This window comes from Ascaphus truei, chromosome 5 (genome assembly GCF_040206685.1).
Source record: "Ascaphus truei isolate aAscTru1 chromosome 5, aAscTru1.hap1, whole genome shotgun sequence".
NCBI classification, from domain to species: domain Eukaryota; kingdom Metazoa; phylum Chordata; class Amphibia; order Anura; family Ascaphidae; genus Ascaphus; species Ascaphus truei.
The window spans coordinates 170,967,612-170,986,432 of record NC_134487.1 but is presented as its reverse complement, the minus strand read 5'-3'; the positions used below and the strand labels follow the sequence as shown (position 1 = coordinate 170,986,432).

At 44.0% G+C, this 18,821-nt stretch overlaps 1 protein-coding gene across 6 annotated transcripts in view; it reads left to right on the top strand.

The window, feature by feature from the left end:
* The window catches only part of NSD3 (nuclear receptor binding SET domain protein 3), a 152,743-nt gene that overhangs the window by 103,094 nt on the left and 30,828 nt on the right, over positions 1-18,821 (top strand). For 3 of the 6 annotated variants that reach the window (XM_075601247.1, XM_075601245.1, XM_075601243.1), the window contains 5 exons: positions 4,676-4,832; positions 8,593-8,795; positions 10,608-10,720; positions 11,136-11,405; positions 11,893-12,009. In XM_075601247.1, the coding sequence (XP_075457362.1) occupies positions 4,676-4,832; positions 8,593-8,795; positions 10,608-10,720; positions 11,136-11,405; positions 11,893-12,009 (860 nt within the window). Of the gene's footprint in view, positions 1-4,672; positions 4,833-8,592; positions 8,796-10,607; positions 10,721-11,135; positions 11,406-11,892; positions 12,010-18,821 lie in introns of all 6 variants that reach the window. The other 3 variants (XM_075601246.1, XM_075601244.1, XM_075601242.1) reach the window with 1 other exon arrangement.

Sequence of the window (18,821 nt, the reverse complement as noted above, 5' to 3'; positions counted from 1 at the left end):
TTCTTAGTTCACCAAGGCCAATAATATCCCATTTAATATTTTCAATCTCGTCTTCCAGTTCTTGCAGTGCTGCTTCACTGGAGAGAGTCCGGCAGTTGTAGGGCGCCAGATTAAGGTTTGAATGACAGCTGGTGGTTACCCTACGGGGAGTCTTAGAACCTTCTGCCTTCTTCCTGAACACTGTCAAGCCCAGGGACAATCTGGCTTTTGGAGAATAAGTCGTTGCTTTTCGGTATCTTTCATATTTGGGGGTTGATTCTTTTCTTGCCATGCCAGCCTCGACTGAATTTTGGCAAGTACCTTTCTTGCTTTAGCCGAGCCGTCCAATGAGGATTTATTTTCTCAAAACTATCTGAGCCGTTCCCAGAACCCAAATATGGCTGAGGGGTCACCAATAGGATACCGCCATTTCATCTCCTGGTATCTTCTCTCCAAGTGACATGATGGCTCTCTTGTGGGCGATGGAGTGAGGCTGACCTAATTGCTCATTGGAACAGCATAAACTATTTTAAGAGCCATGGGGTGGCCCTGGAGGTTGGGGTCTGCCATTTGGCTCTGGAGTCCACCCTGTTCCAGTAATATTAAAAAAAAGTTGCCAAAAAATGAGCAGCGTAAAACGTATTTATATTTTTTATTTAATTAATAGTCCTTAAATTCTTAATCTTTTTGATCCGCCCGATCTTCAGAACCCTCTTTAAACCTTTTCTTTTTAAAGCGATGGGGTTAGCAGGCAACCCCAAGGTATCATCGTATGATGTAATAATCGGTATGACTAAAATGTCCCTATTTTTAGCTTCTTTTTGGAGATTGAGAGCTTTCTTCTTTTCAGCGAGGACCCAAAAACAACAGAATTTGTGTCAACAAAGTGCAACTTCCAACCATGGCCCGTAAGAGCAGATTAATCAGGGCCAGGGGGTTGGGCACTCTGCTTTTGTACGGTCAGCACGGGGACATGACACGAGGGCAGAGCTGAAACAAATCAAACCCCTCCCAAGTCTCCGCTTATGTTTACTTCCTGACTTTGAAATGGATATATATGCCTGATTTTTGTGAAAAGGGTGGTGATCACAGATTTCACCTCTTAAAAATGTGTCGTTTCCTCCCCCCACCCCCCACATTGACCTTTTTTGAAAGCGAGCTCTGTCAGTCCCATAAAACCAATTAGCCAGTCCTTTAAATAATAAAAATAAAAATATCCCAGCTGTTTTTTTTCTTTTTTTTTTTTTAAAGGCCTAAATCCTGAAGTAGTGTGTCCACATGGCAACTCCTGCTGTTTATTCTCACTTTCTCCACTTCCCCAGGCAGCACAGAGCTGTTTTCCATGCAGATGACAAAATATCGTTTCGGGAACAATGGGGGCTGTGTATATAGCATCACTAAGTGATTTTGTTCTAAATCCGACTCACAGAAGAATAGCCCGTTAGTTCGTCTCCGCGCGCCAATGTATAAAACCAATTTTTGTGTTGTGCATTCTGCGCATCAACTTCTTGTTTGCAGACAAAAAAAAATGGATGCTGGGAGACGATTGTGGCGGAGTTTGGATGTCAGTGGCGCACATATGTAAATTACTTGTGATTTTAAACTTCGCATATGTGTCGTAAATGCGGCAACCTTGTTTGTCACGTAAAAGACAAATGCAAGTAGACACAAGCAATTATCTAATGCATCCATCTATACGAGCAGGACGCACCCCATACACACACTTCTAAAATGCGCGCCAAAGATAATGACATGACAACATATGCCGCTAATGATTTTCGGGGAGGATTGATGTGAACGCCGCAATGCGCTTTCAATTTGCTTAATAAAAATAAATGCTTTAAACATGCCTTCCAATGTCTTCTCCTAATCTTCTCAGATCAGGTTTTTTTGAGGACTCCTAATGTCAGTAAGTGAGCGTGGATTTGCAGCCATTTTAATCTAGGCTTTGGGCTCCTTTATTGGGGATAAAATTCAGTTTAAACAATCGGTGAGCTGGGGGGGAAAAACTAGAAAGGTGGAACCCGATACCGGTACAGCTTGGGGAGAATGATCTTCTAAATAATAAAGAAAAGACGCAGGGGGGCTGCCCCTTTAACCCTTTGCGTTCCGGAGGGGTACGGCCACTCCGATCACGGGATCCCTCCGTCACTGATGACGGAAGAGTAATTCCCCTTCCATTCCTCCATAGGAACACAGGACGCGATATCCCCAAAGAGAACAAGAATTTTTGACGGGGCGACGTAGCTATTACATCACCCAGGCTGCCATAACCCAAGCCGTAGTAGCTATGACCTGGGGCACTGAAACGGTTCAACATGTCACTGTCATTTTGATACCATGATTGCACTATGTAGTCTGGAGAAGTTTGCACTGCTTACCTCTCGAACATCAAATAATAAGCTCCATGTATAAATATATAACTTAAAAATATACTTTTAAACCTATTTTTCACTCGGAAAAAAAACACAGTGCGCACCGCGGATTAGCATAAAATAATTATAATTTATTCAATAGTTACAGTGACCACAAGTATAGGAATAAGTAATAAACACCACACATACAATGAAAATAAAAATGTAAAATTGAACAGAGAGGGGGGTTCACAGATGCAACCCCTAAATGCCAGCTTCAGAATGAAGCACACCAACTTAAAAACAAAAAGTAGAACCACCCCTACTAGAAGAGGACACTCTGATAAGTGAGAAACTAGCAAGGGCTCAAAACCGCAATGGGGGGAGTAGGTACTGACCACAAACAGCAGCGGGTGCCAAGCGGGAACACGGAATAGTCCGGACAACGCGAGCACGCTGGCAGACGGAATACACTGCTGCTGCTTCCTGGTTCTCCCTCTCCAGCCAATCGGTGAATGCGCAGAGCTCCCCTATGTGACCTCTACGCGTTTCGCAACCACGTGCTTCGTCACTTTTCACTCGGGCCTGTGATAACTTTGCATTACTGACTAGCTCCAGCAGTAACGGCTTTGAGTAGTTTAGAAATTGGGACATTCCTAAATGTATTTAATTCACTTTTCTCATCCCGGTTCCAAGGAGCTTTAGGCATGAATTTTACCATGCCAAAAAAATGTCATTTTTTTCCCCCTGATGAAGTTGGAGATTATTATTCTACACACCGTGTCCTATCAAAACACCCTATTATGTTTCATTTTTGTGGTTGATTTATGATCGAAAATCTTGAGGAAAGAGACGATTGACCGTATCTACTTCATCTCTTTGTCAGAGGGGCCTTAAAATCCCAATCCTACAAAAAAAATCCTTTAGATCATTGCTAATTTTGTTAAGGCGTTTTCAGATCTTTTATGAGTTTTAATAAGTATTTGTTCTTCTGCAAAATATGACCCAATTAATACAATTTTTGGACCTGTCCCTATGTATAAACAGACCCCTGTCAGCAAAGTGGCTCATAAACACTAATCTTCTTTTCAAATTGACCTACAAAACACAAACCTTTTTAGATGTTTGTTCCTACACATAAATTGATCACAACTACTTTTAGAGGGGGACGTTAACCCATTAACTATATTTTTAAAGCCTATTAAACATAATGTTCACTGCCTGCTGGTCCCTTAGGCTTTAGAGTGGTAAATGTGTTTTGTTTTTTTAACCAGGCATTTCTATGTCAGATCAAGATATGAACTGCATTCCCAGTCCTAAACACTTCATCTTCTTTCTCATTCCAACTCTACCTAAAAGGTTTGTTTTTTAGGGGGAGACTTGTACAGCAAATCTTAACCTCCAGAACGTACTCTTATGGACCACCATTTCCTTCCCCTGTACCTTCACTTATAAACAGATCCACATTTTTCAACAAGGTCTTCTTTGTTGCATTTAGGTTGCCGCTTTAAAACCTTCCCCCCTCATCTCCCTTCCCCCCTCATCTCCCCCCCCCCCCCAAAAAAAAGTTCTTATTGCTTTTTCTGCCTCATTCTGTTTCTTAACTGAACCTAAAAGTGTCAGTCGGGCGCGACTCCTGAGGACCTGGGAGACTCGTACTGTAAAATGTGCTCTATAGCCTCATTCTTTTACTATGCTGCTATATGCAAACTGATCCTCATTTTTCTCCAAGTAGATAACCCTTAAATACATTTCAAACCCTTTTCAAAATCCTTTTAGCGCCTCTCTGTTCAATTAGGAATCAGCCTGGACATTGCGGGGCTTTTAACCAGGGCTTCTCTGTTACCTTTAGGATGCTGCCTGCAAGCCCTGCCCTACATCCATGGTCCCTATAAACGTCATTCATTTCTCCAGTCCCTCATTTTGTTTCTTGACTAAACCTAAAAGTTCGTAAGGCAACCCTTGCGGACCCGGGATGCTCTCATCGTGCAACCCCTGCCCTATAAATAAACTGCATTGTTTTAATATGTTGCTACTTACAAACTGATCCAATTTTTTCTACCAGGAGAAATAAGACAGCCCTTTAATACATTCTAAACCCTTCTTAAAATCCTGTTGGCTCCTCGCTGTTCTCTTATGGATCAGCCCGGGCATTGAGGGGTTTTTAACAAGGTTTTTCTCTGTCGCTCTTAGGACGCTGCCTGCCAAACCCTACCCTAAAAACAATAGTCTCCTCTGAACCTTTTATTTGTTGTTTCCCAACCCTTTCGCTGGTAACGAAAGGGTTGCAGTCGGGCCTGAGGCGGAGGTCTTAACGACGTGTTCTCTGTTCATCCGAGGAGGCGGCAAACTCCTGTGCTGTGAATCCTGCCCGGCCGCGTTCCACCCGTCCTGCCTCAGCATGGAGATGCCCCAGGGGTCCTGGAGCTGCAACGACTGTAGAACCGGCAAGAAGCTGCACTACAAGCAAATCGTATGGGTCAAGCTGGGCAACTACAGGCAGGTTTAATGCGCGGTGCTGTATAATAATGGGGAGCATCTCTGTGCACGTCCACCCTCAGATTATGAACATGCTGCACTGTATGGTGATCTCCGCATATTTATCTATATATGTATTTATAAATACGTGTGTTTGTGTGTGTGTGTGTGTGTGTGCGTGTGTGTGTGCGTGTGTGTGTGCGCGTGCGCGCGCAGAGCATTTAAACTGGAACTTCAGCTTGCTCGAGATGCACAGAGATCTTTAACACAACTATGAAAGATGTATTGCGTTTGTAGCGGAAAGAGTGGGGAAAAAAATGGGGGATTCGAACAAGAAACACGAAAAGAAAATATCTGAGACAAATCTGATGCTGAGGAAAGTACAAGAAATGAAGCAAAGCCAAGATGCAGGAATGAAAAATGAATATGCGGAGCTGCACATGTCGATCTGTAAGTGTATAATGAAGAATGTAAGAAAATGTAACTGATGTGGTGAAGACTATCGATGAAAATGTGCTGACTTATGATTGGCAACAAGCAAATCATCGCATTCATGGTTACATAGTAGATGAGGTTGAAAAAAGACATACGTCCATCAAGTTCAACCTATTCTAAATTTAGACAACAGATACTTTATCCGATATCTATACTTATTGATCCAGAGGAAGGCAAACAAAAACCCCAGAGTCACATCATCCAATTTCATAAGGGGAAAAATAAATTCCTTCCTGACTCCAAGAATTGGCAATCGGATTATTCCCTGGATCAACAACCTTGCCATGTTTACTTATTTGGTATATCCCTGTATACCTTTCCTTTCTAAAAAGATGTACAACCTTTTTTTTTAACAAATCTATTGTATCTGCCATCACAGTCTCCATGGGTAATTAATACCACATTTTAACTGCCCTTACTGTAAATAACCCTTTCCTTTGTTCCTGGTGAAATCTCCTTTCCTCCAACCTTAAGGGATGGCCCGAGTCCTTTGTACTGCCCGTGGGATGAACAGTTCTCTTGAAAGCTCCTTGTATTGTCCCCGAATATATTTATATTTAGTTATCATATCCCCTCTCAGACGCCTCTTTTCTAATGTAAATAAATCTAATTTAGCTAGCCTCTTTGGTGGCTCTTCTCTGCATAATGTATTTTCTAAGGAGTGGTGCCCAAAATTGTACTCAATATTCAAGGTGTGTTCTTACTAAAGCTTTGTAAAGGGGCATAATTATGTTTACTTCCCTTCCATCCATTGCCCGTTTAATACAAGATAAGATCTTGTTTGCCTTTGCAGATAAGGCATGACTTTGGGCACTATTGCTAAGCCTGCTGTCTACAAGCACTCCTAAATACTTCTCCATCAAGGATTCCCCTAATTTATCCCCATTTAATTTGTAAGTTGGCTGTTTATTCTTGCATCTCAAATGCATAACCTTACATTTATCTGTATTAAACCTCATCTGCCATTTACCTGCCCACGTTTCCAGTCTCTCCAAGTCCTTCTGAAGAGAAATTACATCTTGCTCTGATTCTACTACCTTACACAATTTAGTATCATCAGCAAAGATAGAGACTTTGCTCTCGATGCCAACCTCAAGGTAATTAAATTAATAAACAAGTTAAAAAGCAGGGGTCCCAGTACCGATCCCTGAAGTACTCCACTCACGTCTTTAGCCCAACCTGAAAAAGTTACATTTATGACAACCCTCTGTCTATCCTTCAACCAGTTTTCAATCCAGGTGCATATATTATTACTGAGTCCAATTTGCTTTATTTTGTGTGGAACCGTATCAAAAGCCTTTGCAAAATCTAAGTAGACCATATCAACTGCATTACCCTGGTCTAAATTCCTACTTACCACCTCAAAGAAACAAATAAGGTTAGTTTGGCATGATTTATCCTTCATAAATCCATGCTGACTATTACTAATAATTTTGTTTTCCATTAGGTATTCCTGATATTATCCCGTATTAAACCTTCAAGTAGTTTCCCCACTATTGAAGTCAGACTTACAGGTCTGTAATTCCCCAGTTGTGATCTAGCTCCCTTGTTAAATATAGGCGCCACATCTGCTTTACGCCAATCTTGTGGTACTGAACCTGTGGAAATGGAGTCCTTGAATATTAAATGTAATGGTTTGGCTATTGCTGAACTTAACTCCTTGAGAACTCTTGGCTGTATGCCATCGGGGCCAGGTGCCTTATTTACTTAAATTTTTTCAAGCCGCTTATGAACTTCTTCCTCAGTTAACCAAACAAGATGATGCATCAACAATAGAAGATTGTGCACTTATCATAAAAAACACAGATAACAGAATATGATACAGAAGAAGTGAGCAAGAAGAAACCAATGCTGACGTGCCGTGTGTCCTTCGAGAAGAAGTAGCAAAGGCAATGGAATCCATGGGAATGTGAAGGCTCCAGGAAAAGATGGAAAACTGCAATCTTGGAAAGAGCTGGGGAAGAAGTACACATTGATATAAGGAACATTTCAGAGGATTCCAGATCATCCATTAGATTACATGAAGATACAAGCAAGATGGACAGACATGGGTGTGCGACTGGGAGACACCATGTCACCAAAGTTTTTTCACAGTAACACTCAAATTGTTCAAGACATTGACTTGGGATGAAAAAGGAATTCAAATGGTGAATATTTGAATGATTTTGATTTTGCAGATGGCAGTATGTTATTTATGCCACAAGCCCAGAAGATGTACATTCACAAATCGGACATCTCGCAGAAGCAAGTAGAAAGTGGTCCTCCATGTGAATATCTCCAAGACCAAAGTTTTGTTCAACAAATGTATCGACTGCAAAGGTCGAAATAATTGGAATAGAACTTGAAGTGGAAAACTACTTCTACCTTGGCAAGCAAGTATCAATGGATGGGAACCTTTCTAATGAAACCAGTAGGAGACGGAATATGGGATGTAGTGTATTTTAGAAAAAACAAGACCATTATTAAAGGGACTCTTCCACCAATGTATTCCGCCTACACTCACATTTAGATGTGAAACTTGGACCCTAAATACGAAGATATTTCAGAAGTTTCACACCGCTCAAAAGACCGGACAAATAAATGAATGGGTTTGAAAACAAGTCTGGGACATCACACGGCTGATGAAATTAAAATGGCAATGGGCCTGACATCGCAAGAAGAAATGACCATCGTCAGACGAAGATGGTACTCCACTGCATTCCCAGGGGTATCGGAAGTCCAAGATGACGAACAAAAGTAAGATGGGAGGATGACATTAGAAACTGTGTTGGAGCAACAAGGAGACGAGGCTTGCAACCGCAGAACCTGTGAGATCATTGGGGGAGGCCTTCATCCAGCAGTGGACGAACACAGGCTGAAAATGATATGTATGTATGTATGTGCGTGTTTGTGTGTAGGAATTAGGGCACACACTAAACTAGTACAAGCCAGACTTGTGGAGAGGGTGCTGCTATCAGAGTACCTACAGTATAAGGCCTTGTACAAAAATAACAGAGGGATAGGTGCACAATAAATATGCAAAAAAGTGTATTTTATTAGCCCTATGTCTTGGCCACCCTCTGCAGCCTTTATCAAGAGCAGCTCCAGAGGGCAGCCGAAACGTTGGGCCAATATCTTTTATTTTTTTGCATATTTATGGTGGGGGTGGGTGTGTACATAGTAAGTTATGGTGAGGGGAAAAAGTGACAAAAACCCTCCACCGTACAGCAAATAAAAATACCACTTGTGAGCAGAGAGTGAGTATTAACACCTACATAGAAGCTAATCAGTCCTGGGTGAATTTCAGGTGGTGGCCGGCGGAGATCTGCAACCCGAGATCTGTTCCTCTCAACATCCAGGGCCTGAAACACGACATTGGGGACTTCCCTGTCTTCTTCTTCGGCTCCCACGATTATTACTGGGTGCACCGGGGCCGTGTGTTCCCCTATGTGGAGGGAGACAAGAGCTTTGCCGAGGGCCAGACCAGTATTAACAAGACCTTCAAGAAAGGTGGGCATGTCGCTTAAATCATCACAGCGTCTCCATCTCATGGAGGCTGCAACGTGTGGTGATTCTTCGCAGTCCAATTTGGCTTCTGCTTCTACTGGAACAGTGCACACACCTACATATCCACTGACCCCCATACAGTGTGTTTGCGAGGAATCTCCTCATATTGCAGCCTATGTCTCATCTGTGACATGAGTCAAAGACAGCCGAGAGATCCTTCATTTGGTGTGTCATTTGTGATTGAGCCTGAGTGGGATTGTGAGTGAGGCACTTTAGCTCTACCTCCACCCACCTCAACTCATTCTCACTCTTCCACTCTCAATCTTACAGTTTTTCTCCCCCCACCCCCCCTTCCTACCTCTGTCCCCTTCCCTTTTTATTTCCCCTTCCCGCTTCTATTTCCCCCCCGCTCCTTCTCTCCCCCCCCCACCCCTTCTCTTCCCCCCCACCCCTTCTCTTCCCCCCCACCCCTTCTCTTCCCCCCCACCCCTTCTCTTCCCCCCCACCCCTTCTCTTCCCCCCCCACCGCTTCTCTTCCCCCCCCCCCACTCCTTCTCTTCCCCCCCACCCCTTCTATTCCCCCCCACCGCTTCTCTTCCTCCCGTCACCGCTTCTCTTTCCCCCCCGCTTCTCTTCCCCCCCACCCCTTCCCCCCCACCCCTTCTCTCCCCCCCCACCCCTTCTCTCCCCCCCCACCCCTTCTCTCCCCCCTACCCCTTCTCTCCTCCCCACCCCTTCTCTCCCCCCCACCCCTTCTCTTCCCCCCCACCCCTTCTCTCTCCCACACACCTTCTCTCTCCCCCCCCACCGCTTCTCTTCCCCCCCCACCGCTTCTCTTCCCCCCCACCCCTTCTCTTCCCATCCCTTCTCTTCCCCCCCCCACCCCTTCTCTCCCCTTCTCTCCCCCCCACCCCTTCTCTCCCCCTCACCCCTTCTCTTCCCCCCCGCACCGCTTCTCTCCCCCCCCCACCGATTCTCTTCCCCCCCACCGATTCTCTTCCCCCCCACCGATTCTCTTCCCCTCCCACCGCTTCTCTTCCCTTCCCACCCCTTCTCTTCCCCCCCCCCACCCCTTCTCTTCCCCCCCCCCCCACCCCTTCTCTTCCCCCCCACCCCTTCTCTTCCCCCCCACCCCTTCTCTTCCGCCCCCACCCCTTCTCTTCCCCCCCACCCCTTCTCTTCCCCCCCACCCCTTCTCTTCCCCCCCCCACCCCTTCTCTTCCCCCCCCCCACCCCTTCTCTTCCCCCCCCACCCCTTCTCTTCCCCCCCACCCCTTCTCTTCCCCCCCCACCCCTTCTCTTCCCCCCCCACCCCTTCTCTTCCCCCCCCACCCCTTCTCTTCCCCCCCCCACCCCTTCTCTTCCCCCCCCACCCCTTCTCTTCCCCCCCCCACCCCTTCTCTTCCCCCCCCCCCACCTCTTCTCTTCCCCCCCCACCCCTTCTCTTCCCCCCCACCCCTTCTCTTCCCCAACATCCCTTCTCTTCCCCCCCACCCCTTCTCTTCCCCCCCACCCCTTCTCTTCCCCCCCCACCCCTTCTCTTCCCCCCCCCCACCCCTTCTCTTCCCCCCCCCCCACCCCTTCTCTTCCCCCCCACCCCTTCTCTTCCCCCCCCACCCCTTCTCTTCCCCCCCCCCACCCCTTCTCTTCCCCCCCACCCCTTCTCTTCCCCCCCACCCCTTCTCTTCCCCCCCACCCCTTCTCTCCCCCCCCACCCCTTCTCTCCCCCCCCACCCCTTCTCTTCCCCCCCACCCCTTCTCTTCCCCCCCACCCTTTGTCTTCCCCTCCCCCCACCCCCTCTTCATTTTATCCAGCCCTGGAGGAGGCTGCCAAGAGATTCCAGGAGCTGAAAGCCCAGCGTGAGTGTAAGGAGGCTCAAGAGATTGAGCGGAGCTCCAGAAAACCGCCCCCTTACAAGCACATCAAGGTGAGGAAGCCTGCAGGGGACCCTGCTCTCCTCTATCTCCACCATTCTTCCCTCTTTCCCAGTTTCCCTTTTTCTCTCTCTTCTTACCACACTTGCTTCCTCTATGTCCTGTTTCTCCATCCTCTCTTGTGCTTTCTCCTCCTCTCCCTCCTCTCCCTTCTCTAATGATCTCACCTCTCTCTCCCTGCTCTTTCTCTCCCCCTATCCCTTTCTCCCACCTTTTTCTCTCGCCCTCTTTGGTCTCGATATCCCCTATCTCCACTCCTTTTGTCTATTTCTCTTTCCCCCTCCCCCATTGCCCTTTCCACCTCACCCCTTCTCTACCTCTTTCTCTTCCCCTCCCCCATTCTTTCTGCAACCATTTCCCCCTACCCACTTCTCTCTCATGTCCCCTCCCCCGCTATCTCTCTCTCAGTCCAATAAAGCCGTGGGGAAGGTCCAGATCCAGCTGGTCGACGTGTCCGAAGTCCCGCGCTGTAATTGCCGCCCGTCCGACGACGCGCCGTGCGACCTGGAGTCTCAGTGCCTGAACCGCATGCTGCAGTACGAGTGTCACCCGCAGGTCTGCCCAGCGGCAGAGCGCTGCCACAACCAGAGCTTCACCGCGCGGCTCTACCCAGAGACCGAGATCATCCGCACCGAGCAGAGGGGCTGGGGGCTCATGGCCAAGAAGGACATCCGCAAGGTATAGTGTGACCGAGTATAACATAGAGAGACACGCACAAGGTATAGTCTGAGTATAACTAGGAGGGACGTGCACAGGGTATAGTGTGACCAAGTATAACCAACATGCTGTGCTTTATATAGAAAGGTCAGATTTGTAGAGACAGATATTCAGCTCTGTATAGAGATGGTGGGTATCTGTAAAGGTCAAACCGTGACGGTGTAACCTTTCCGGCTTTATATACTGTAATGTAGTGTCTCTATACGGTCTTGTAAATATGCAGTTTTGTAAAATGGGTCTGTGTCTTTCTATATTCTATACATGCAGCATTGAATAGTGGGAGCGAGTAAATATATGTGCACGTGGAACCCATATGACACGTGGAAAATGTATTGAGTGCTCTCGTTTTCCACCTTTAATATAAAGTTGAAGCCTTTTGAATGGCAGGTCCTTTTCTCCCCTCCCTTGATGGTATTGTCCGACGCATGTTTCTCTGTGTCTCGCTCAGGGCGAGTTTGTAAATGAGTATGTGGGCGAGCTGATTGACGAGGAGGAGTGCCGGCTGCGCATGAAGCGTGCTCACGAAAACGGGATCACCAACTTCTACATGCTGACTGTCACCAAGGTGAGGGACCATCGCCTATATATTAACATGGGCAGAGGGGGTATAACATACTGTACCGGGCAGTATAGCATGCTGAGCGACGTAGTTACATACAGTACCATGCAATATAATAACGTGCTGAGCGACGTAGTTACATACAGTACCATGCAATATAATAACGTGCTGAGCGATGTGATCACATACTGTACCATGCAATATAATAACGTGCTGAGCGACGTAGTTACATACTGTACCATGCAATATAATAACGTGCTGAGCGACGTAGTTACATACTGTACCATGCAATATAATAACGTGCTGAGCGATGTGATCACATACTGTACCATGCAATATAATAACGTGCTGAGCGATGTGATCACATACTGTACCATGCAATATAATAACGTGCTGAGCGACGTAGTTACATACTGTACCATGCAATATAATAACGTGCTGAGCGACGTAGTTACATACAGTACCATGCAATATAATAACGTGCTGAGCGACGTAGTTACATACTGTACCATGCAATATAATAACGTGCTGAGCGACGTAGTTACATACTGTACCATGCAATATAATAACGTGCTGAGCGACGTAGTTACATACTGTACCATGCAATATAATAACGTGCTGAGCGACGTAGTTACATACTGTACCATGCAATATAATAACGTGCTGAGCGACGTAGTTACATACAGTACCATGCAATATAATAACGTGCTGAGCGACGTAGTTACATACTGTACCATGCAATATAATAACGTGCTGAGCGATGTGATCACATACTGTACCATGCAATATAATAACGTGCTGAGCGATGTGATCACATACTGTACCATGCAATATAATAACGTGCTGAGCGACGTAGTTACATACTGTACCATGCAATATAATAACGTGCTGAGCGACGTAGTTACATACAGTACCATGCAATATAATAACGTGCTGAGCGACGTAGTTACATACTGTACCATGCAATATAATAACGTGCTGAGCGACGTAGTTACATACTGTACCATGCAATATAATAACGTGCTGAGCGACGTAGTTACATACTGTACCATGCAATATAATAACGTGCTGAGCGACGTAGTTACATACTGTACCATGCAATATAATAACGTGCTGAGCGACGTAGTTACATACAGTACCATGCAATATAATAACGTGCTGAGCGACGTAGTTACATACTGTACCATGCAATATAATAACGTGCTGAGCGACGTAGTTACATACAGTACCATGCAATATAATAACGTGCTGAGCGATGTGATCACATACTGTACCATGGAATATAATAACGTACTGAGCGACGTAGTTACATACAGTACCATGCAATATAATAACGTGCTGAGCGACGTAGTTACATACAGTACCATGCAATTTAATAACGTGCTGAGCGATGTGATCACATACTGTACCATGGAATATAATAACGTACTGAGCGACGTAGTTACATACAGTACCATGCAATATAATAACGTGCTGAGCGACGTAGTTACATACAGTACCATGCAATATAATAACGTGCTGAGCGACGTAGTTACATACTGTACCATGCAATATAATAACGTGCTGAGCGATGTGATCACATACTGTACCATGCAATATAATAACGTGCTGAGCGACGTAGTTACATACAGTACCATGCAATATAATAACGTGCTGAGCGACGTAGTTACATACTGTACCATGCAATATAATAACGTGCTGAGCGATGTGATCACATACTGTACCATGCAATATAATAACGTGCTGAGCGACGTAGTTACATACTGTACCATGCAATATAATAACGTGCTGAGCGACGTAGTTACATACTGTACCATGCAATATAATAACGTGCTGAGCGATGTGATCGCATACTGTACCATGCAATATAATAACGTGCTGAGCGACGTAGTTACATACTGTACCATGCAATATAATAACGTGCTGAGCGACGTAGTTACATACAGTACCATGCAATATAATAACGTGCTGAGCGATGTGATCGCATACTGTACCATGCAATATAATAACGTGCTGAGCGACGTAGTTACATACTGTACCATGCAATATAATAACGTGCTGAGCGACGTAGTTACATACAGTACCATGCAATATAATAACGTGCTGAGCGACGTAGTTACATACTGTACCATGCAATATAATAACGTGCTGAGCGACGTAGTTACATACTGTACCATGCAATATAATAACGTGCTGAGCGGTGTAATCACATACAGTACCATGCAATATAATAACGTGCTGAGCGATGTGATCACATACTGTACCATGCAATATAATAACGTGCTGAGCGATGTGATCACATACTGTACCATGCAATATAATAACGTACTGAGCGATGTGATCACATACTGTACCATGCAATATAATAACGTGCTGAGCGACGTAGTTACATACTGTACCATGCAATATAATAACGTGCTGAGCGACGTAGTTACATACTGTACCATGCAATATAATAACGTGCTGAGCGACGTAGTTACATACTGTACCATGCAATATAATAACGTGCTGAGCGACGTAGTTACATACAGTACCATGCAATATAATAACGTGCTGAGCGACGTAGTTACATACAGTACCATGCAATATAATAACGTTCTGAGCGACGTAGTTACATACAGTACCATGCAATATAATAACGTGCTGAGCGACGTAGTTACATACTGTAACATGCAATATAATAACGTGCTGAGCGACGTAGTTACATACAGTACCATGCAATATAATAACGTGCTGAGCGGTGTAATCACATACAGTACCATGCAATATAATAACGTGCTGAGCGGTGTAATCACATACAGTACCATGCAATATAATAACGTGCTGAGCGACGTAGTTACATACAGTACCATGCAATATAATAACGTGCTGAGCGACGTAGTTACATACAGTACCATGCAATATAATAACGTGCTGAGCGACGTAGTTACATACTGTACCATGCAATATAATAACGTGCTGAGCGATATAATCACATATTGTACCATGCAATATAATAACGTGCTGAGCGACGTTGTTACATACTGTACCATGCAATATAATAACGTGCTGAGCGACGTAGTTACATACTGTACCATGCAATATAATAACGTGCTGAGCGACGTAGTTACATACTGTACCATGCAATATAATAACGTGCTGAGCGACGTAGTTACATACTGTAACATGCAATATAATAACGTGCTGAGCGACGTAGTTACATACAGTACCATGCAATATAATAACGTGCTGAGCGGTGTAATCACATACTTTACCATGCAATATAATAACGTGCTGAGCGACGTAGTTACATACTGTACCATGCAATATAATAACGTGCTGAGCGGTGTAATCACATACAGTACCATGCAATATAATAACGTGCTGAGCGGTGTAATCACATACAGTACCATGCAATATAATAACGTGCTGAGCGACGTAGTTACATACAGTACCATGCAATATAATAACGTGCTGAGCGACGTAGTTACATACAGTACCATGCAATATAATAACGTGCTGAGCGACGTAGTTACATACAGTACCATGCAATATAATAACGTGCTGAGCGACGTAGTTACATACTGTACCATGCAATATAATAACGTGCTGAGCGATATAATCACATATTGTACCATGCAATATAATAACGTGCTGAGCGACGTTGTTACATACTGTACCATGCAATATAATAACATGCTGAGCGACGTAGTTACATACTGTACCATGCAATATAATAACGTGCTGAGCGACGTAGTTACATACTGTACCATGCAATATAATAACGTGCTGAGCGACGTAGTTACATACAGTACCATGCAATATAATAACGTGCTGAGCGACGTTGTTACATACAGTACCATGCAATATAATAACGTGCTGAGCGATATAATCACATACTGTACCATGCAATATAATAACGTGCTGAGCGATGTAATCACATACAGTACGATGCAATATAATAACGTGCTGAGCGACGTAGTTACATACAGTACCATGCAATATAATAACGTGCTGAGCGACGTAGTTACATACAGTATCATGCAATATAATAACGTGCTGAGCGACGTAGTTACATACAGTACCATGCAATATAATAACGTGCTGAGCGACGTAGTTACATACTGTACCATGCAATATAATAACGTGCTGAGCGACGTAGTTACATACAGTACCATGCAATATAATAACGTGCTGAGCGATGTAATCACATACAGTACGATGCAATATAATAACGTGCTGAGCGACGTAGTTACATACAGTACCATGCAATATAATAAGGTGCTGAGCGACGTAGTTACATACAGTACCATGCAATATAATAACTTGCTGAGCGATGTGATCACATACTGTACCATGGAATATAATAACGTACTGAGCGACGTAGTTACATACAGTACCATGCAATATAATAACGTGCTGAGCGACGTAGTTACATACAGTACCATGCAATATAATAACGTGCTGAGCGACGTGGTTACATACTGTACCATGCAATATAATAACGTGCTGAGCGATGTGATCACATACTTTACCATGCAATATAATAACGTGCTGAGCGACGTAGTTACATACAGTACCATGCAATATAATAACGTGCTGAGCGACGTAGTTACATACTGTACCATGCAATATAATAACGTGCTGAGCGATGTGATCACATACTGTACCATGCAATATAATAACATGCTGAGCGACGTAGTTACATACTGTACCATGCAATATAATAACGTGCTGAGCGATGTGATCACATACTGTACCATGCAATATAATAACATGCTGAGCGACGTAGTTACATACAGTACCATGCAATATAATAACGTGCTGAGCGACGTAGTTACATACTGTACCATGCAATATAATAACGTGCTGAGCGACGTAGTTACATACTGTACCATGCAATATAATAACGTGCTGAGCGACGTAGTTACATACAGTACCATGCAATATAATAACGTGCTGAGCGATGTGATCACATACTGTACCATGCAATATAATAACGTGCTGAGCGATGTGATCACATACTGTACCATGCAATATAATAACGTGCTGAGCGACGTAGTTACATACAGTACCATGCAATATAATAACGTGCTGAGCGACGTAGTTACATACTGTACCATGCAATATAATAACGTGCTGAGCGACGTAGTTACATACAGTACCATGCAATATAATAACGTGCTGAGCGGTGTAATCACATACTGTACCATGCAATATAATAACGTGCTGAGCGACGTAGTTACATACTGTACCATGCAATATAATAACGTGCTGAGCGATATAATCACATATTGTACCATGCAATATAATAACGTGCTGAGCGACGTTGTTACATACTGTACCATGCAATATAATAACGTGCTGAGCGACGTAGTTACATACTGTACCATGCAATATAATAACGTGCTGAGCGACGTAGTTACATACAGTACCATGCAATATAATAACGTGCTGAGCGACGTTGTTACATACAGTACCATGCAATATAATAACGTGCTGAGCGATATAATCACATACTGTACCATGCAATATAATAACGTGCTGAGCGATATAATCACATACTGTACCATGCAATATAATAGCGTGCTGAGCGATATAATCACATACTGTACCATGCAATATAATAACGTGCTGAGCGACGTAGTTACATACAGTACCATGCAATATAATAACGTGCTGAGCGATGTAATCACATACAGTACGATGCAATATAATAACGTGCTGAGCGACGTAGTTACATACAGTACCATGCAATATAATAACGTGCTGAGCGACGTAGTTACATACAGTACCATGCAATATAATAACGTGCTGAGCGACGTAGTTGCATACTGTACCATGCAATATAATAACGTGCTGAGCGACGTAGTTACATACAGTACCATGCAATATAATAACGTGCTGAGCGACGTAGTTACATACAGTACCATGCAATATAATAACGTGCTGAGCGACGTGGTTACATACTGTACCATGCAATATAATAACGTGCTGAGCGATGTGATCACATACTGTACCATGCAATATAATAACGTGCTGAGCGACGTAGTTACATACAGTACCATGCAATATAATAACGTGCTGAGCGACGTAGTTACATACTGTACCATGCAATATAATAACGTGCTGAGCGATGTGATCACATACTGTACCATGCAATATAATAACATGCTGAGCGACGTAGTTACATACTGTACCATGTAATATAATAACGTGCTGAGCGATGTGATCACATACTGTACCATGCAATATAATAACATGCTGAGCGACGTAGTTACATACAGTACCATGCAATATAATAACGTGCTGAGCGACGTAGTTACATACTGTACCATGCAATATAATAACGTGCTGAGCGACGTAGTTACATACTGTACCATGCAATATAATAACGTGCTGAGCGACGTAGTTACATACAGTACCATGCAATATAATAACGTGCTGAGCGATGTGATCACATACTGTACCATGCAATATAATAACGTGCTGAGCGATGTGATCACATACTGTACCATGCAATATAATAACGTGCTGAGCGACGTAGTTACATACAGTACCATGCAATATAATAACGTGCTGAGCGACGTAGTTACATACTGTACCATGCAATATAATAACGTGCTGAGCGACGTAGTTACATACAGTACCATGCAATATAATAACGTGCTGAGCGGTGTAATCACATACTGTACCATGCAATATAATAACGTGCTGAGCGACGTAGTTACATACAGTACCATGCAATATAATAACGTGCTGAGCGACGTAGTTACATACAGTACCATGCAATATAATAACGTGCTGAGCGACGTAGTTACATACAGTACCATGCAATA